Source organism: Manis javanica, chromosome 6 (genome assembly GCF_040802235.1).
Source record: "Manis javanica isolate MJ-LG chromosome 6, MJ_LKY, whole genome shotgun sequence".
Taxonomy (NCBI): domain Eukaryota; kingdom Metazoa; phylum Chordata; class Mammalia; order Pholidota; family Manidae; genus Manis; species Manis javanica.
In genome coordinates this window covers 53,820,775-53,837,769 of record NC_133161.1, presented here as the reverse complement: position 1 = coordinate 53,837,769, position 16,995 = coordinate 53,820,775, and the positions used below count along the sequence as shown (strand labels likewise).

Genomic DNA, 16,995 nt, shown 5'->3' with positions numbered 1-16,995 from the left:
ACTTTACATGAAGGAACTCATTTACTACTCATAGTAATTCATGAATAGGTTACTACTGATTTTCTCTATTATCAGATTTAGATTAAAGAGTTTCACAATGTAAGGAAAACAAAAATTGAGTGTTTGTGGTATTAATGTATAAACTTAAAATACCTTATTCAAAATGGGTCAATATTCTCTGGTTAGCTAAAATATAATGTTTATTCTTATATAACAACATGATTATAAATATTGACACTCAATGAACAGCTATAATATTGAGTATTGTACAGTAAACATAGCATACATGATATTTATATAAGTAGCAACTCATTTCTAAAACTTTGAACATGCTTATGTGCCACTGTTGTCTGTAGTGTCCATATGAATCAATTTATGAGAATTCCTGATGATTAAAAATATTACAAAGTTAATCCTCTAAGAGACTCAATCCCAAGAAGTAGCATAGCAAAATGGCTAAGGTCACAATTTCTGCAGACACTGCAAGTTGAAATCCCAGTTTTACCACTTAATAGTGTCAGGACCTTGGGCAAGTTATTTAAATTCTTTGTTCCTCCGTTTTCTAATCTCTAACATGGGGAAAATCAGTAGGGACCTATTCATAAATTACTATAAGGAGTAAATGAGTTCCTTCATGTAAATTGCTTAGAATTATTGTTGGCATTTTATTATATTACTATTATTACAATTAGCATTATTTAGTCAAGGTTTTCAGAAAAATTCAGACCATGAAGATTAATGCTTAACTTGTCTTGAACATACATAAGTATTTACATACATATTCCTTTGGTGAGTTTCCACATAAAAATGAAATAAAGAGATGTATACATACTAAAACTTCTTGTTATTTTGTCTAGCAGCCTTCTCAGGAAAAAGAATTACCTTTGACCTATTAAACACCTTCTTAGAAATATTTATTATGAGAAGAGGATAAAATTTTATTTTAAGCTTGCCACAAAGTAAATAGCTCCTGAAAAATGCAAAATTAAAGATGTCTCTTGGTAGAGAAATTTATAGGGAAAAAAGCAATAGCATAGAGGAATGTCTGATTAAAGGTTTCAGGATCATATTAGACTGGTTAAAGTTCATTATACTTTGAAATGACTGATTAACAATCACTAAGTTTGTGAAAGAATCATTGTCTGTGGGGAGTCTTCCATGTATATATTCTCCTTTGCACCCATATCCATTTGTCTTTCCATCTCCATTTCCCACCCTGATCTGGGCCACCATCATCCTAATAAGGCTCCTCATTTCTGTCTTCTCCACCTCATCCCATCTTTTCACGGGTAAGTCACAAATTTATTCACACCACATTTGGATGAGCAGAGGATGTCCTGTTCCTTTATTTCACTAAAACTTGTCTCATTTCTCTGAGTAACAAGAAAAATGAAAACTAGACTTAGAGCAATCTGGTGTAGAACTCTGTCCTATCATATGATCTAAACAGTTCCTTAAAGTTAAATTGATGTCTTCAGAATTTCTTACTCTTTAAAAGTTGTCCCCACCAATTTTGTTTTTTTGGTCAGTTTCTAATGTGCAGCAATGATAAGCTTGGAAAGTGTTATTATCTCCTGAGATCTCTTTCTCTCAGGTCCAGTACCTGGCTACATGTTATAAATTTGTAAGCTCCAGAAAAGGCTAGGAAGAAGGGGTCAGAGCAAGTGTCTCTGAGTCCTCTCCTTCACAAATCTCCTTTTATACTAAGATCTGTTCCTGTTAATGGAATAACTATCTTGGATTAAGGCATCATTTTCTCCAGTTAGTTATAACGGTCTTTGGAAAAGAAGGCACAATAAGATGATGTTGCTCACTGATATTTTAATATGAGTTGGATGTACAAGCTCTCTATCAAACCTGAAGATTTCAGCAAGATGGCACAATATACTACTTTCAATACAGAGGCAATACAGTTTTAAAGTGATACTTACAATTCCTTTGAATTTTTAAGTAATTATTCTAATGGTAACATGTATGTTTTTCATTTAAGGATATTAAAAGATCTGGTGAACAGATGGAATCAATGTCATATTCTACTGAAAAAAGGACCAGCTCAGTTCCTCTCTGCTCTATGGGCAGCATTAGTCAGACTTTACTGACAAGTCTGAAGAATCTATCCAATATGAAAAGGTAATGCATCGACTATCAAAAGGTTTTACACATGCATTCCCCAGTGAATTTTTATTTCATCCTTATAATATTTAGAATTTATTAATGATAAAATGTTGCCATAGTACTAAGTTTACAAAATGTAAGTCTTCCCCAAATTTCATTTTAGCATCATTGTGACGCTTAAAAAGAAGGCCCCCAACTAAGACTGCATTTATGTCCGAGCACTCATGAGACCACTGTTGGGGTAAGAAATCTCATGAGAATGTTACATTAAACTTTCCTATGAGGCAAACTATGGGTTAAAAACTGTGGCTCAGGAAGTATGGTACAGATACCACCAGTGATAACTCAATATCAGTTTGAGTCTTATAAGGGCCCCCATTCAGCATCCCTTCTCTTAACGTGCCCAGCACCTGCTTTGGACCTCAACCTCTACTCTGAACATTCCAAACACTCTTTCATAAAACATCATTCCATCTCAATAACACCTCAGCCCATGCTTCTTCCAGCCCCCAGTTTCTTTGAGACCTGTTGGTTATTTAGTACATTGTTATCTATTCTTTTGAAAGGAATCCATAGACTTCACCAGGGTTCCAAAGGGTTCCACAACACAACGCAGGTTAACACCTGAAATGAAGAGAAAATCAATCAATGGAATAGACCCAGAAATGACACACTTGAAAGAATTAGTAAGAGCATTAAACAGTTATTATAACTATGTTTCACATGATCCCAAAGGAAAAATGAGAGAGAACCAAAAAGCATTTGAACAAATAATGAAAAAAGTTTTTAAAAATTTGATGAAAACTAAAACCCATAGTTCCAAGATACTCAATAAATTCCAAGTGCAAGAAACATGAGGAGCATTATGCCAATGCACATCATAATCCAATTTCTTAAAACCTGTGATAAGGAAAAAATTTTAAAGCAGCCAGAGAAAATCAACATATATGTAAACAACAACAAAAATAATAGGAGGAAATACCACAGACTTCTCATTAGAAACAATGCAAACCAGAAGACAGTAAACCAATATCTTCAAGGTGCTGAAAAAAAAAAGAAAAATTCATATTAGAATGCTATATGCAGAAAAGATAACTTTCAAAAATGAAGACAACATATGAAATTTTTCAGGAAAAAATGCTAAAATAATTCATCACCAGCAGACTTGCATTATAAGAAACTGATCATTAGCAAGGTTGCCAAATACATGACCAATATGCAAAATTCAACTCTAATTCTATATACTAAAAATGAAAAATAGCAAATTGAAATTTAAAAATTAATGTCATGTACAATATTATCAAAAATTTCAAAACTGGGAGATAAATTTGAGAAAAGATTATAAGACCACATACCAAAATATACAAAATATTACTAAGAATAAATGAATTAATTAAATATACCATTTATGTGAATAAGAAGATTCAATATTGTTGAGATGTCAGTTCTCCCCAAAGTGATACATAGGTTCAAAGTAATCAGCAGGCTTTTTTGTAGAACCTGACAAAATGATACAAACTGAGTCTAAATGGAAATTCAAATGGATAAAATAGGCAAAACAACTTTGAAAAAGAACAAAGTTGGAGGATTTATACTACCCAATTTCTGTTCTTAACATAAACTTACAGTAGTCAAAATAATGTCTATTGGCACAAAATTAGGCAAATCAACAGAGCAAAATGGAGTCAAGAAATAGACCCACGCTTACATGGTCAATTGTATTTAGACAAAATGCAAAGGCACTTGAGTAGAGAATGTATAGTCTATTCAAAAATGATGCTGAATCAATTGGATATTGACATACAAAATAATCATCCTCAATCCATATCTCAACACAGATAAAATTTAACTAAAAATGGATTATAGACCTACTGAAAATATAAATTAGAAACTTCCATAGGAAAATCCAGTACAAAAATCTTTGTGACTTTGAGTTTAGCAAAGATTTCTTAGATATAACACTAAAAACATAATTCATAAAAGAAAAAATTGTTCAATTAGACTTCACCAAACTCAAGCACTTTGCAATTTGTAAAACACTTTTAAGAGATTAAAAAATAAGCCATAAACTAGGAGAAAATATATGTAAGTCACATATCTGTTAAAGGATTTATGTACAGATATATAAAGAATATCAAACACAAAAATAAGAATACCACAACCATTAGAAAAATGGGCAAATATATTAATTGACATTTTGCCAAAAAAGGTGTGCAAGTGGAAAAGAAGCACACAAAAAGATGCCTCTCACATCATTAGTCATTAGAGAAGTACAAATTAAAATCATAATTGAGATATCATGACACATCCATGAGAATGGTTAAATCTAAAAAGAGTGAGGGTACCAAGTGTCAATGATGTTTTGGAACCACTGGAACTCCACATTTTTCTGGTGAGAATATAAAATAATTTTAAAACATTTTTGTTTTTTGTTTTTTAGATTTTTTAAATTAAAATACAGTTATAAACAGTATTTTATTGGTTTCCAGTATAGAACATCATGATTCAACAATTATATACATTATAAAATGCTTTTCAGAATAAGTGTAATTACCATCGTCACCATACAGTTATTATGGTATTATTAACTATAGTCCCTATGCTGTACCTTTTTCATCCCTGTTACTTTTTTTATGGAAGTTATAGTTGATATACAATATTATATTGGTTTCATCCCTGTGACTTTCTGATTTTATAGTTAGAAGTTGTACTTCTTTAATCCACTTCACCTATTTCATCTGTCCCTCCAATTTCCTCCTCTATGGCAACCACCAGTTTGTTATCTGTATTTATGAATCTATTTCTGTTTTGTTTGTTCACTTTTTTATATTCCACATACTAGTGAAATTATATGGTATTTTTCTTTCCCTGCCTGACTTACTTCACTTAGCTAATTCCCTCTAGGTAAATCCATGTTACAGCAAAGACAAATTTCCTTTTTTGTGGATGAGTAATATTTGATTGTATCTTCTTTATTCATCTATCAGTAGGCACTTAGGTTGCTTCCATATGTTGGCTACTGTAAATAATGCTGCAATAAACAAAGGGGTGCATATATCTTTTCAAATTAGTGATTTTATTTTCTTCAGGATATACCCAGAAATTTAATTATTGGGTTATATGGTATTTCTATTTTTAAGTTTTTGAGGAACCTCCATATTATTTTCCATAGTGGCTGCACCAATTTGCATTACCACAACAGTGAATAAGCGTTCCCCTTTCTCCACTTCCTTGCCAACACTTGTTATTTCTTGTCTTTTTTTGTCATATCTTGTCAGCTATTCTGATTGCTATGAGGTGATATCTCATCGGGGTTTTGATTTTCATTTCCCTGATAATTAGTGATGTTGAGCATCCTTTCATGTGCCTATTTGCCATCTGTACGTCATAGAAAAATGTCTATTCAGGACTTCTGCCTGTTTGTAATCAGATTGTGGTTTTTGTGGTGCTGGGTTGTATGAGTTACTTACCACTTACCAGATATATCATTTGCAAATACATTCTCCCATTCATTACATTGCCTTTTCATTTTGTTGATGGTTTCCTTCAATATGCAGAAGATTTTTAGTTTGATGTAGTCCGACTTGTTGTTATCTTTGCTTTTGTTTCCCTTGCCTGGAAAGATACATTTAGAAAAAAATTGCTAATGTCGATTCAATATTGAAAGTTTGCTACCCATGTTTTCATTTAGAAATTATATTTTTAGGTCTCATATTTAGGTCTTTAAACCATTTTGTGTTTGTTTTTGTGTATGCTGTAAGACAGTGGTCCATTTTCATTCTTTTGCATGTAGATATACAGCTTTCACAAAACCATTTATCGAAAAGACTGTCTTTTCCCCATTGTATATTTTGCCTCCTTTGTCATATATTGACTGTATAAGCATGGGTTTATTTCTGGGCTCCCTATGCTGTTCCATTGATATGTGTCTACTTTTATCCCAGTATAGTTTGAAATCAGGGGGTGTGATACCTTCAACTTTGTTCTTCTTTCTCAAGATTGCTTTGGCTATTGGGATCATTTGTGGTTCCATACAAATTTTAGGATTATTTTCTCTACTTCTGTGAAAAATGCCATTGATATTTTCATAGGGATTGCAATGAATCTGTAGATTGCTTTGGGTGGTATGGCCATTTTAACAATATTAATTCTTTCCAATATTATCTCTCCATATGTGAATATGGAATATCTTCCCATTTGTTTGTGTCATATTTTAGTTTCTTTCATAAGTGTTTTATAATTTTTAGAATACAGTTCTTTTACCTCCTTGGTTAAATGTATTTCTAGGTATTTCATTCTTTTTCATGCAATTGTAAATGGGATTCTTTTCTTAATTTCCCTCTCTGCTTGTTCATTATTACTACACAGAAATGAAACATATTTCTGTATATTGATTTTGTATCCTGCAACTTTACTGAATCAGTTTATTAGTTCTAATAGTTTTTTGATAGGGCTTTACAGTTTTCTGTATATAGTGTCATGTAATCTGCATTTAGTGACAATTTACTTCTGTCTTACCAATTTGAATGCTTTTTATTTCTTTTTCTTATCTAACTACTGTGACTTCGGCTTCCAGTACTATGTCAAATAAAAGTAGTAGTAATAATGGGCAACTTAGAGAAAAAGCTTTCTTTCAACTTTTCATCATTAAGTTTTATATTAGCTGTGGGTTTATCATATATGGCCTTTATTATGTTCATGTTCCCTCTGTACCTATTTGTTAATGTTTTTGACATGAAAGGATGCTGAATTTTGTCAAATGATTTTTCCACATCTATTAAGATGATCATGTTTTTTATCTTTCCTTTTATCAGTGTGGTGTATCACATTGATTTGCAGATAATGAAACATCCTTATATCTCTGGAATTAATCCCACTAGGCCATGATGAACAATCATTTTAATGTATTTTTGAATTTGGTTTGCTAATATTTTATTGAGGATTTTTGCATTTATTTTCACCAGGGATATTAGTCTGTAATTTTCTTTTTTTTGTAATGTCTTTGGCTTTAGTGGCAGGGTGATGCATGTATCATAGAGTGAATTTGGAAGCATCTTCTTTCATTTTTTGAAATTGGATAGGATATTTGAGAAAGGTAGTTAATAACTCATCTTTTAATGTTTGGTAGAATTCACCTATAAAGCCAACTGGTCCTGAAGATTTTTTGGAGGGGGTGGTAGGTTTTTATTTTTTTATTTTGGTATCATCAATACACAATTACATTAGCAACATTGTGGTTATTAGATTCCCCCCATTATCAAGTCCCCACCACATACCCCATTACAGTCACTGTCCAGCAGCATAGTAAGATGCTATAGAGTCACTACTTGTCTTCTCTGTGCTCCCCCCTAAATTATGTGTGCTAATCATAATGCCCCTTATTCCCCTTATCGCTTATCGCTCCATTCCCACCCACCCTCCCCAGTCCCCTTCCCTTTGGTAACTGTTAGTCTATTCTTGGGTTCTGCTGCTGTTTTGTTCCTTCAGCTTTTGCTTTGTTCTTACACTCCACAGATGAGTGGGTGAAATCATTTGATGCTTGTCTTTCTCTGCCTGGCTTATTTCACTGAGCACAATACCCTCTACCTCCATCCATGCTGTTGCAAATGGTAGGATTTTTTTTCTTCTTATGGCTGAATAATATTCCATTGTGTATATGTACCACATCTTCCTTATCCATTCAGCTACTGATGGACACTTAAGTTGCTTCCATATCTTGGCTATTATAAATAGTGCTCAATAAACATAGGGGTGCATATGTCTTTTTGAATCTGAGAAGTTGTATTCTTTGGGTAAATTCCAAGGAGTGGGATTCCCCAAGTCAAAAGGTATTTCTATTTTTAGTTTTTTGAGGAACCTCCATGTTGCTTTCCACAATGGTTGAACTAATTTGCATTCCCACCAACAGTGTAGGAGGGGTCCCCTTTCTCATCTTCGCCAGCATTTGCTGTTACTAATCTTTCAATGTTGGCCATCCTAACTGGTGTGAGGTGGTATCTCATTGTGGTTTTAATTTCCATTTCCCTGGTAATTAGTAAAGAGGGCTGCCTTTTCATGTGCCTTTTGGCCATCTGAATTTCTTCTTTGGAGAAGTGTCTGTTCATGTCCTCCACCCATTTATTAATAGGGTTATTTGCTTTTTGAGTGTTGAGACATGTGAGTTCTTTATATATTTTGGAGGTTAACCCCTTGTCAGATATGTCATTTTTTAATATATTCTCCCATACTGTAGGATGCTTTTTTGTTCTACTGATGGTGTCCTTTGCTGTACAGAAGCTTTTTAAATTGATGTAGTCCCATTTGTTTATTTTTGCTTTTGTTTCCCTTGCCCAAGGAGATGCGTTTAGGAAAAAGTTGCTCATACTTATACTCAAGAGATTTTTGCCTATATTTTCTTCTAAGAGTTTTGTGGTTTCAGGAGTTACATTCAGGTCTTGGATTCTTTTTGAGTTTACTTTTGTGTATGCGGTTAGACAATAATCCAGTTTCATTCTCTTACATGTAGCTGTCCAGTTTTGCCAACACCAGTTGCTGAAGAGGCTGTCATTTCCCCATTGTATGTCCATGGCTCCTTAATCGTATATTAATTGACCATATATACTTGGGTTTATATCTGGACTCTCTATTCTGTTCCATTGTTCTATGGGTCTGTTCTGTGCCAGTACCAAAGTGTCTTGATTACTGTGGCTTTATAGTAGAGCTTGAAGTAAGGGAGTGTTATCCCCCCAGCTTTATTCTTCCTTCTCAGGAATGCTTTGGCTATTCGGGGTCTTTTTCGGTTCCATATGAATTTTAGTTCATTGAAGAATACTCTTGGAATTTTGATAGGGATTGCATTGAATCTGTAGATTGTTTGAAGCAGGCTGTTTTGACAATATTAATTCTTCCTATCCATGAGCATAGGATGTATTTCCATTAATGGTGTCTTCTTTGATTTCTCTTATGAGTGTCTTATAGTTTGCAGGGTATAGGTCTTTCACCTCCTTGGCTAGGTTTATTCCTAGGTATTTTATTGTTTTTTATGCATTTGTAAATGGAATTGTTTTCCTGATTTCTCTTTCTTCTAGTTTACCATTAGTATATAGGAATGAAACAGATTTCTGTGTGTTGATTTTGTATCCTGCAGCTTTGCTGAATTCAGTTATTAGTTCAAGTTTTTTGGTGGATTCTTTAAGGTTTTCTATGTACAATATCATGTCATCTGCAAAACAGGGACAGTTTAACTTCTTCCTTACCAATCTGGATGCCTTTTATTTCTTTATGTTTTCTGATTGCCATGGCTAGGACCTCAACTACTATGTTGAATAAAAGTGAGGAGAATAGATATGGTTGTCTTGTTTCTGATCTTAAAGGAAAAGCTTTCAGCTTCTCACTGTTAAGTATGATGTTGGCTGTGGGTTTGTCATATATGGCCTTTATTATGTTGAGGTACTTGCCCTCTATACCCATTTTGTTGAGAGTTTTTATCATAAATGGATGTTAAATTTTGTCGAATGCTTTTTCAGAATCTATGGAGATGATCTTGTGATTTTTGTCCTTCTTTTTGTTGAAGGGGTATATGATGGTGATGGATTTTCAAATACTGTACCATCTTTGCATCCCTGGAATAAGTCCTACTTGATCATGATGGATGATCTTTTTGATGTATTTTTGAATTTGGTTTGCTAATATTTTGTTGACTATTTTTGCATCTATGTTCATCAGGGATATTGGTCTGTAATTTTCTTTTTTTGTGGTGTCTTTGCCTGGTTTTGATATTAGAGTGATGCTGTCCTCATAAAGTGAGTTTAGAAATATTCCCTCTACTACTTTTTGGAAAATGTTAAGGAGGATGGGTATTAGATCTTCACTAAATGTTTGGTAAAATTCATCAGTGAAGCCATCTGGTCCAGGAGTTTTGTTCTTAGGTAGTTTTTTGATCACCAATTCAATTTTGTTGCTGGTAATTGGTCTGTTCAGATTTTCTGTTTCTTTCTGCATCAGCCTTGGAAGGTTGTATTTTTCTAGAAAGTTGTCCATTTCTTCTAGGTTATCCAGTTTGTTAGCATAGTATTCTCTAATAATTTTGTATTTCTATGGTGTCCATAGTGATTTTTCCTTTCTCATTTCTGATTCTGTTTATATGTGTACACTCTCTTTTTTTCTTTATAATCTGGCCAGGGGTTTATCTGTTTTGTTAATTTTCTCAAAGAACCAGCTCCTGCTTTCGTTGATTTTTTTTCTGTGGTTTTATGTTTCTCTATTTTATTTATTTCTGCCCTGTTCTTTGTTATGTCTCTCATTCTACTGACTTTGGGTTTCATTTGTTCTTTTTTTCTAGTTTCTTTAATTGTGAGCTTAGACTGTCTATTTGAGATTGTTTTTGTTTCTTGATGTAGGCCTGTATTGCTATGTACTTCCCTCTTCAAACCACTTTTCTGATTCTCACAAAATCTGAGCTGTTGAATTTTTGTTTTCATTTATCTTCTTGTATTGTTTGATTTCTATTTTAATTTTTTCACTTATGGATTGATTATTTAGAAGCATCTTGTTTAGTCTCCATGTGTTTGTAGGCTTTTTTGTTTTCTTTGTGCAATTTATTTCTAGTTTCATACCTTTGTGGTCTGATAAGCTCCTTGATACAATTTCAATCTTTTTGAATCTCCTGAGACACTTATAGTGTCCTAGTATGGGATCTATTCTGGAGAACATTCCTGGTACACTTGAGAAAAATGTGTATCCTGATGCTTTTGGGTGAAATGTTCTGTAGATATCAGTTAAGTCCATGTGATTTAATGTATTGTTCAGTGCCTCTGTTTCTTTATTTATTTTCTGTCTGGTTGAAATGCCTAATGATGTGACTGGTGTCTTAAAGTTTCCTAAATGTATGTGTTACAATCTATTTTCCACTTTTATTTCTGTTAGTATTTGTTTTACATATTTAGGTATTCCTATGTTGGGTATGTAGATATTTATAGTGGTTATATCCTCTTGATGGACTGATCCCTTTATCATTATGTAATGTCCTTCTTTGTCCCTTGTTACTTTCCTTGTTTTGAAATCTATTTTGTCTGATATAAATACTCGTACTTTTTTCTCCCTATTATTTGCAGGAAATATCTTTTTCCAACCCTTCATTTTTAGTCTGTGTTTGTCTTGTGTCTGAAATGAGTCTCTCGTAGTCAACATATGGATAGGTCTTGTTTCTTTATCCATTCTGCCACTCTGTGTTTTTTGATTGGTGCATTCAGTCCATTTACATTTGAAGTAATTATTGATAGGTATGTACTTACTGCCATTTGTTAAATGTTTCTGGTTGTTTTTATAGCTCATCTCTATTCCTTTCTTCCCCTCTTATACTCTTCCCTGGTGATTTGATGGTTTCCTTTAGTGGTGTGATTTGATTTATCCTCTTAAATTTTTTATGTACCTATTTTAGGCTTTAGTTCTGTGGTTACCAAAGGTTCAAGGATAGCTTCCTTACTATATAACAGTCTATATTAAGTTGCTGATTGCTCTATTTCAAACACAATCTAAAAGGTTTTTTATCTTCTTCTTCCTTTTCCACACTTTACGTAGTAGATGTCATAATCTGCACTTTTTGTGTATCCCTTGACTGATTTTGTGTATAGTTGCCTTTGGGTTTATTTCATTGATGAAATCTATTTAGCCTTGGGAACATTTCCGTCTACAGCAGTCCCTTTGACATGTCCTGTAATGCTGACTTTGTTGTCATAAATTCTTTGAGCCTTCATTTATCTGGAAATTGTTTAATGCCCAATTCAAATTTAAATGATAATCTTGCTGGGTAGAGGATTCTTGGTTGAAGGGTCTTTGTATCAATACAGAAAATATTTCATGCCACTCCTTTCTGGACTGTGAAATTTTTGCTGAGAAGTCTGCTGATAGCCTGATGGGATTTCCTTTATAAGTGATCTTTTTTTCTCTCTCTGGCTGCTTTCAGACTCTCTTTACCCTTAATCTTTGCTATTTTCATTATTATATGTCTTGGTGTTGTCTACTTGAGGTTCCTTTTCTTAGCAGCTTTCTGAGCCTCCATGACCTGAGTGTCTATTTTATTCCCCAGATTGGGGATGTTTTCAACAATAATTTCCTCAAAGACACTTGCTAACCCTTTGTCTCTCTTTTCTCCTTTTGGTACCCCTATTATGAGAATGTTGTTTTGTTTGGACTGGTCACACAGCTCTTATCATTCTTTCATTCCTAGAGATCCTTTATTCTCTTGGTTCCTCAGCTTCATTGTGTTCCTGTTCTCTAATTTCCATCTCATTGACTGTCTCCTCTATTTGCAGCAATCTACTGTGCATGCCATCCATTGTATGTTTCTTTTTTTGTTTAGGCACTTTCAAGATCATAGTTTATTTATTACTTCTGATAAAAAGATTGCATATATACTAAAGAATCCCTTAAAATTCAAGTCTAGAGTTATACACCATCTAGTATTTTTGCATTGAATGTTAAACAAAATAATCTCTAAACACCTAAAAGCCCCACTATCAACATGAACTATGATAATAAAAAAGTCTGACATTTAATTTCCTCAATATATAGTATTTACATTGTGAAACCAATGGTGATAAGACAGTGATAAGGAAATAGTAACAATACATTTTAAAAAGCAAAGTATTATATTCTTACAGTGTGCTAATTATCATAATTGTATATAAAAATTAAAACATAGCAGAGCTTTCTGTTACAAAATTCTGAATCATCTGAGTTGCAGTCATTATTTGCTAACAATTTACATGCAACATCTGCCAAGACTGATATTTGATTTTTTTTATCCCAAGAAAGTATGAGTAGATAAATGACATTTAAGAGCAGACATTAATTAACTTGTGGACAGAAAAAGCAAAAACTGTACTCAAGATTAGTACAAGCCTCTTCCTTATAGACATGATAAAAACATTGAGACCAAAAGAAATTGTATAAAGGAGATGCATAGGCAAAGAGTACCATGAATGGCACAGCTCAAAAAATCTTGGAACCAACCAGACACAAATATTTTCTCCCTCTGTCAATGATAAGAGTTCTATCTTGCCATCAAATAAGAATGAAAGAAGCAATTAAAGGGTACCAAGGGTACATCTAATTAAATCTTCAGAACACTAAGATGGAGGCAGGATGGCCAGAAGAAGGGGCAATTTATATATACAATTCCAACTATATACAGCATAACTGGAATGCAGCCCATCCAAAACTGGCTCTGTGAAACAACTGGACCTTTATGATTTAATAGTTAAAATTATAATAAGGGTAATTATACATTAGATTTACATGGGAAGCAAAATTCAAGGGGCATTTCAAATTATTTACTGTGTTGTTTCAATTTAAAAATAATTATGCTAAGTATACATCTCAACTGAAGTCTATGTATAAAATGTCCTAATAGATATAGATATTTACTTTTGATGAGTTAAACGCTGTGCTGTGGCTTTTCATCTGAATTGTAGGCAGAGTGTTCGATGTATGTACACATGTGGGAGAAGCTCAACCTGAGGTAATCTGAAAGATGTGCATGTGAGGAGACTGGAGGTACTCTGAAAGTCAAAGCATGCCAGAAACCCAAAACAGGTAACAGTGAGAATGGCAATGAGGAATGGAATGCCAATATGGCAGTAAAACTTTTTTGAAAACAGAAAAAGGAAGGCCTCTCGTACCAGCATTCTTCAACTCTGAGTGGATGTTTTTCAGCTCTTCTCTCTGTTCGTTGAAGTCTTCCCTGAGATCTTCAATACTTTTCTGCAAATCAATGAGCATATTTATGACTTTTACTTTGAAATCTTTATCAAGAAGATTAGTATTCTCCATTTCACTTAGACCTCTTTCTGGTGTCCTGTCCTGTAGTTTTATTTGAAACAAATTCCTCTGCCTCCCCATTTTGTCAGGGTTTCTGTGTTTCCTCCTTTGTATAAGATGGATCTGTTAAGCTTCCTGGCCTAGAGAGTAAAAGCTTTATGAAGGAGGTGTCCTATCGTGCCCAGAAGCTCAAGACTCTTCAATTTCTGGTGCCTGGTCCTACTTTGCAGGAGCCCCAGCCGTTGTTGGTGTGCAGTGGGTGGGGCCACCTTTGTCTGTCTGTCTACTAGTAGTGGTCTGAGACTGCAGCATGGACAGTTTGCCTCAGCCACCTTTGTGATCAGAGCAGCGGCCTCTGCTGGGATCTTTGTGGACTGGGCCGTTCTCTGCCTGCCCTGAAGTGATGGCAGAACGTCAGTGTTAATGGGGTGAACAGGGCCATTGTGTGGCTCTGGGCAGGGCAGGACACGCAGTACCAGGCTTGGACACCTGCAGGGAGGAAGGAGCTCTCAGGGCTGGCTTCTGCAGGCACCTCCCCAATTGGGCTGAAACAGGGCAGAGAAAGCTGGGAGAGTCTCCCTCTACCTGCCAGGCAGCAAAGTTTGATGCTGCTGCTGGGCCAGGTGGGTTGGCTTGCCTGCAGTGTGCACAGGGAGGTATGTTGGGGCTGAGCTGCCAGTGAGGGGGATGGAGTCTCTGGGGCTCTAGAGAGTTCCTGACCTGTTGGGCAGAGGGAGGGCTGAGGAGGTGTCATCTCCTGAGGAGAGAGCTCTGTCCAACACTCACCCCTCTGGCACCCCTCTCACTGCTGGTGAGTGTTTCAAACTCCCACCTCTGCTTTGGGTCTGGGCCCGACCAGTGGAGCATGCCTGTCCTTCACAAGCAGCTAGAGTCTCAGCCTCCCCTCCGCGCCCTCACCTCTGCCTGCTCCAGAGCCCTCACCCACTCCCTCGCCCCCTGTACCGGCCTGCAGTCCCAGCCTCTGGCATCCCTGGTAGCTTCCTGGCCAGTCCACAGACCCTGATGACTGACCTGGAGTGCTGGGCAAACGAAGAAGCTCTTGGTGGTGGCTGCCACCCTCACCACCAGGGACCCGCCCACCACCCGCAGGCAGGGTGGAATCCGGATGTTCCTCATCTTTGTGGCAGACTGAAAGCCTTGGGGGCTCAGCTCAAGGCAATAAGGAGAGAGGCCCAGCGTTATCCCAACTTGGGGGTGTTTGGGTTGGAGGAGAAGAGGCAGGTGGCTGCAGGGGGAGAAAGAAGCCCCCACCCGAGAGTGTTCCAACTTTCCCTGATGTCCAGCCCCTCTAATCGCCTGAAGCCAGTGTAACATGGACTCATGCTCCTGGAGCAGATCTGCAGGGCCATGTGTGCAGAGCTCCTGAGTGCCTATCCTTTCCCTGCTCTGTTCCTCTTCCTCTCACCTGTGGGTTGGGATGGGGGAAGAGCGTTCTTCCACTTTACCCTTTTCTATGTGGTCTTCTCTTCCTCCCTGGGTATACGTGGTCTGTTCTGTAGTCTTCAAGTCATTTTCAGGTTCAGTTATATTTGCTGTAGTTTCTTTCTTTGGGTGTTTGTGGAAGGAGGTTTCCACCTTTCCATCCAGCTCCACCATTTTCTTTGTGGATCTCGCCTACCTCGGTTTTTAATTAACTATTGACATTGCTGTCAATGTTCTCAATGTTTTGAGCAAGTGTTCTCACCAAAAGGCTAATCATCTGATACAAATTTATGCTTTCTGAACACATTTCTTCCACTGCTGGAATTAAATATTTAATTAACTCACCATCCATAAATGGCTTTCTTTGCTTAGCTAATCGTCCTCAGAAACTTACTCTAGTTTCAGCCTTATTTTCACTTTTTAGTTTTAGGAAGAATTCTGCTAAGATAAGATATTCCATTTTAAATTGTCTGATTTTTCTGAATGTTGCTTTCCTGTGAATTAGGAGTATTGTAATGAGTGTTTAGTCTGGTAATGTTGACCTATTTCATATCTTTTTAGTAGTATGTAGTGTCATGGCATAATAAACACAATATTGTGGCATCTAGTTAAAACACAGGGTAATCCACAGTCCTCTATGTTCTAAAAGCAAGACATTCAAAGTCCAGTTTTCTCTTCCTTTCTTGTTTTTAGACAATGGATATACAATGGTAATTTTTTAAATTAGGATAAAATGTTACAATACAGTAATACATGTGGCACTCAACATGCTTTCAAATCATAATCTCATCACAGATTTGTGGCATGCTGAGCAGCAGTACAAAGTGAAGACAGTGGCACTTTTGGTTTCTCTAGCAATTGCTCAACTTTGCAATTATAGTGCTAAGACAGCCATAAACAGTAAGTAAACAAAAGGGCCTAACTACTTCTAACAAAACTTTATTTATGGACACTGAGAATTCCACTTGTAGAATATTGATGTGGGTCTTGTTTATATCTTCCTTATCTCTTAACTTTTGAACATATGTTATACAATGATATTAAATCTGCTAAATCTAATATTTGTGTCAGTTCTAGGTAGTTTCAATGAGTTGATTTTTATGCTTGTTATTGTCTCTATTCTGCATTTTTCATACCTGTTAATTATTTGACTGGATGCCACACACTGCAAATACAACATTTTTGGGTGCTGGATATATTTGTATTTCTATAAATATTCTCATTTTGTCTGCAATGCAGTTAAGTTCCTAGAAACAGCTCATTCCTTTGTCTTACTTTTAAGGTTTATTAGGTAGGACTGGAGCTTACTACCCAGGCAAGACTCTTCTATATACTCTACCCAATGCACTGTCATTCATGAGATTTTCCATCTGCCTGGTATGACCAGGCACTGTTCCCAGACTTCACACATGCACTGTTCAACTGAATACTCACGGACTGGATAGATATTGTCAAATTGCTCCTTTAAAAGATGATATTTCCAAATTAGTATCATTATTAACTACCACCATAGATTGACTTCTAAATAACATTCTCCCCAAGGACTCCTTGGAGAAATGACAGATTGTTACAGCAGTAAACCTGGGGAATCTTTCTGTATCAGAAACTAAGGACATATTCAAAAAATGACAGAGACAG

At 35.6% G+C, this 16,995-nt stretch overlaps 1 protein-coding gene across 1 annotated transcript in view; it reads left to right on the top strand.

Annotated features, from left to right (window-relative positions):
- ABCB5 (ATP binding cassette subfamily B member 5) overlaps positions 1-16,995 on the top strand; it is an 89,872-nt gene that overhangs the window by 48,857 nt on the left and 24,020 nt on the right. The window contains 2 exon segments of the mRNA XM_073239997.1: positions 1,991-2,081; positions 2,084-2,130. Of these exon segments, the coding sequence (XP_073096098.1) occupies positions 1,991-2,081; positions 2,084-2,130 (138 nt within the window).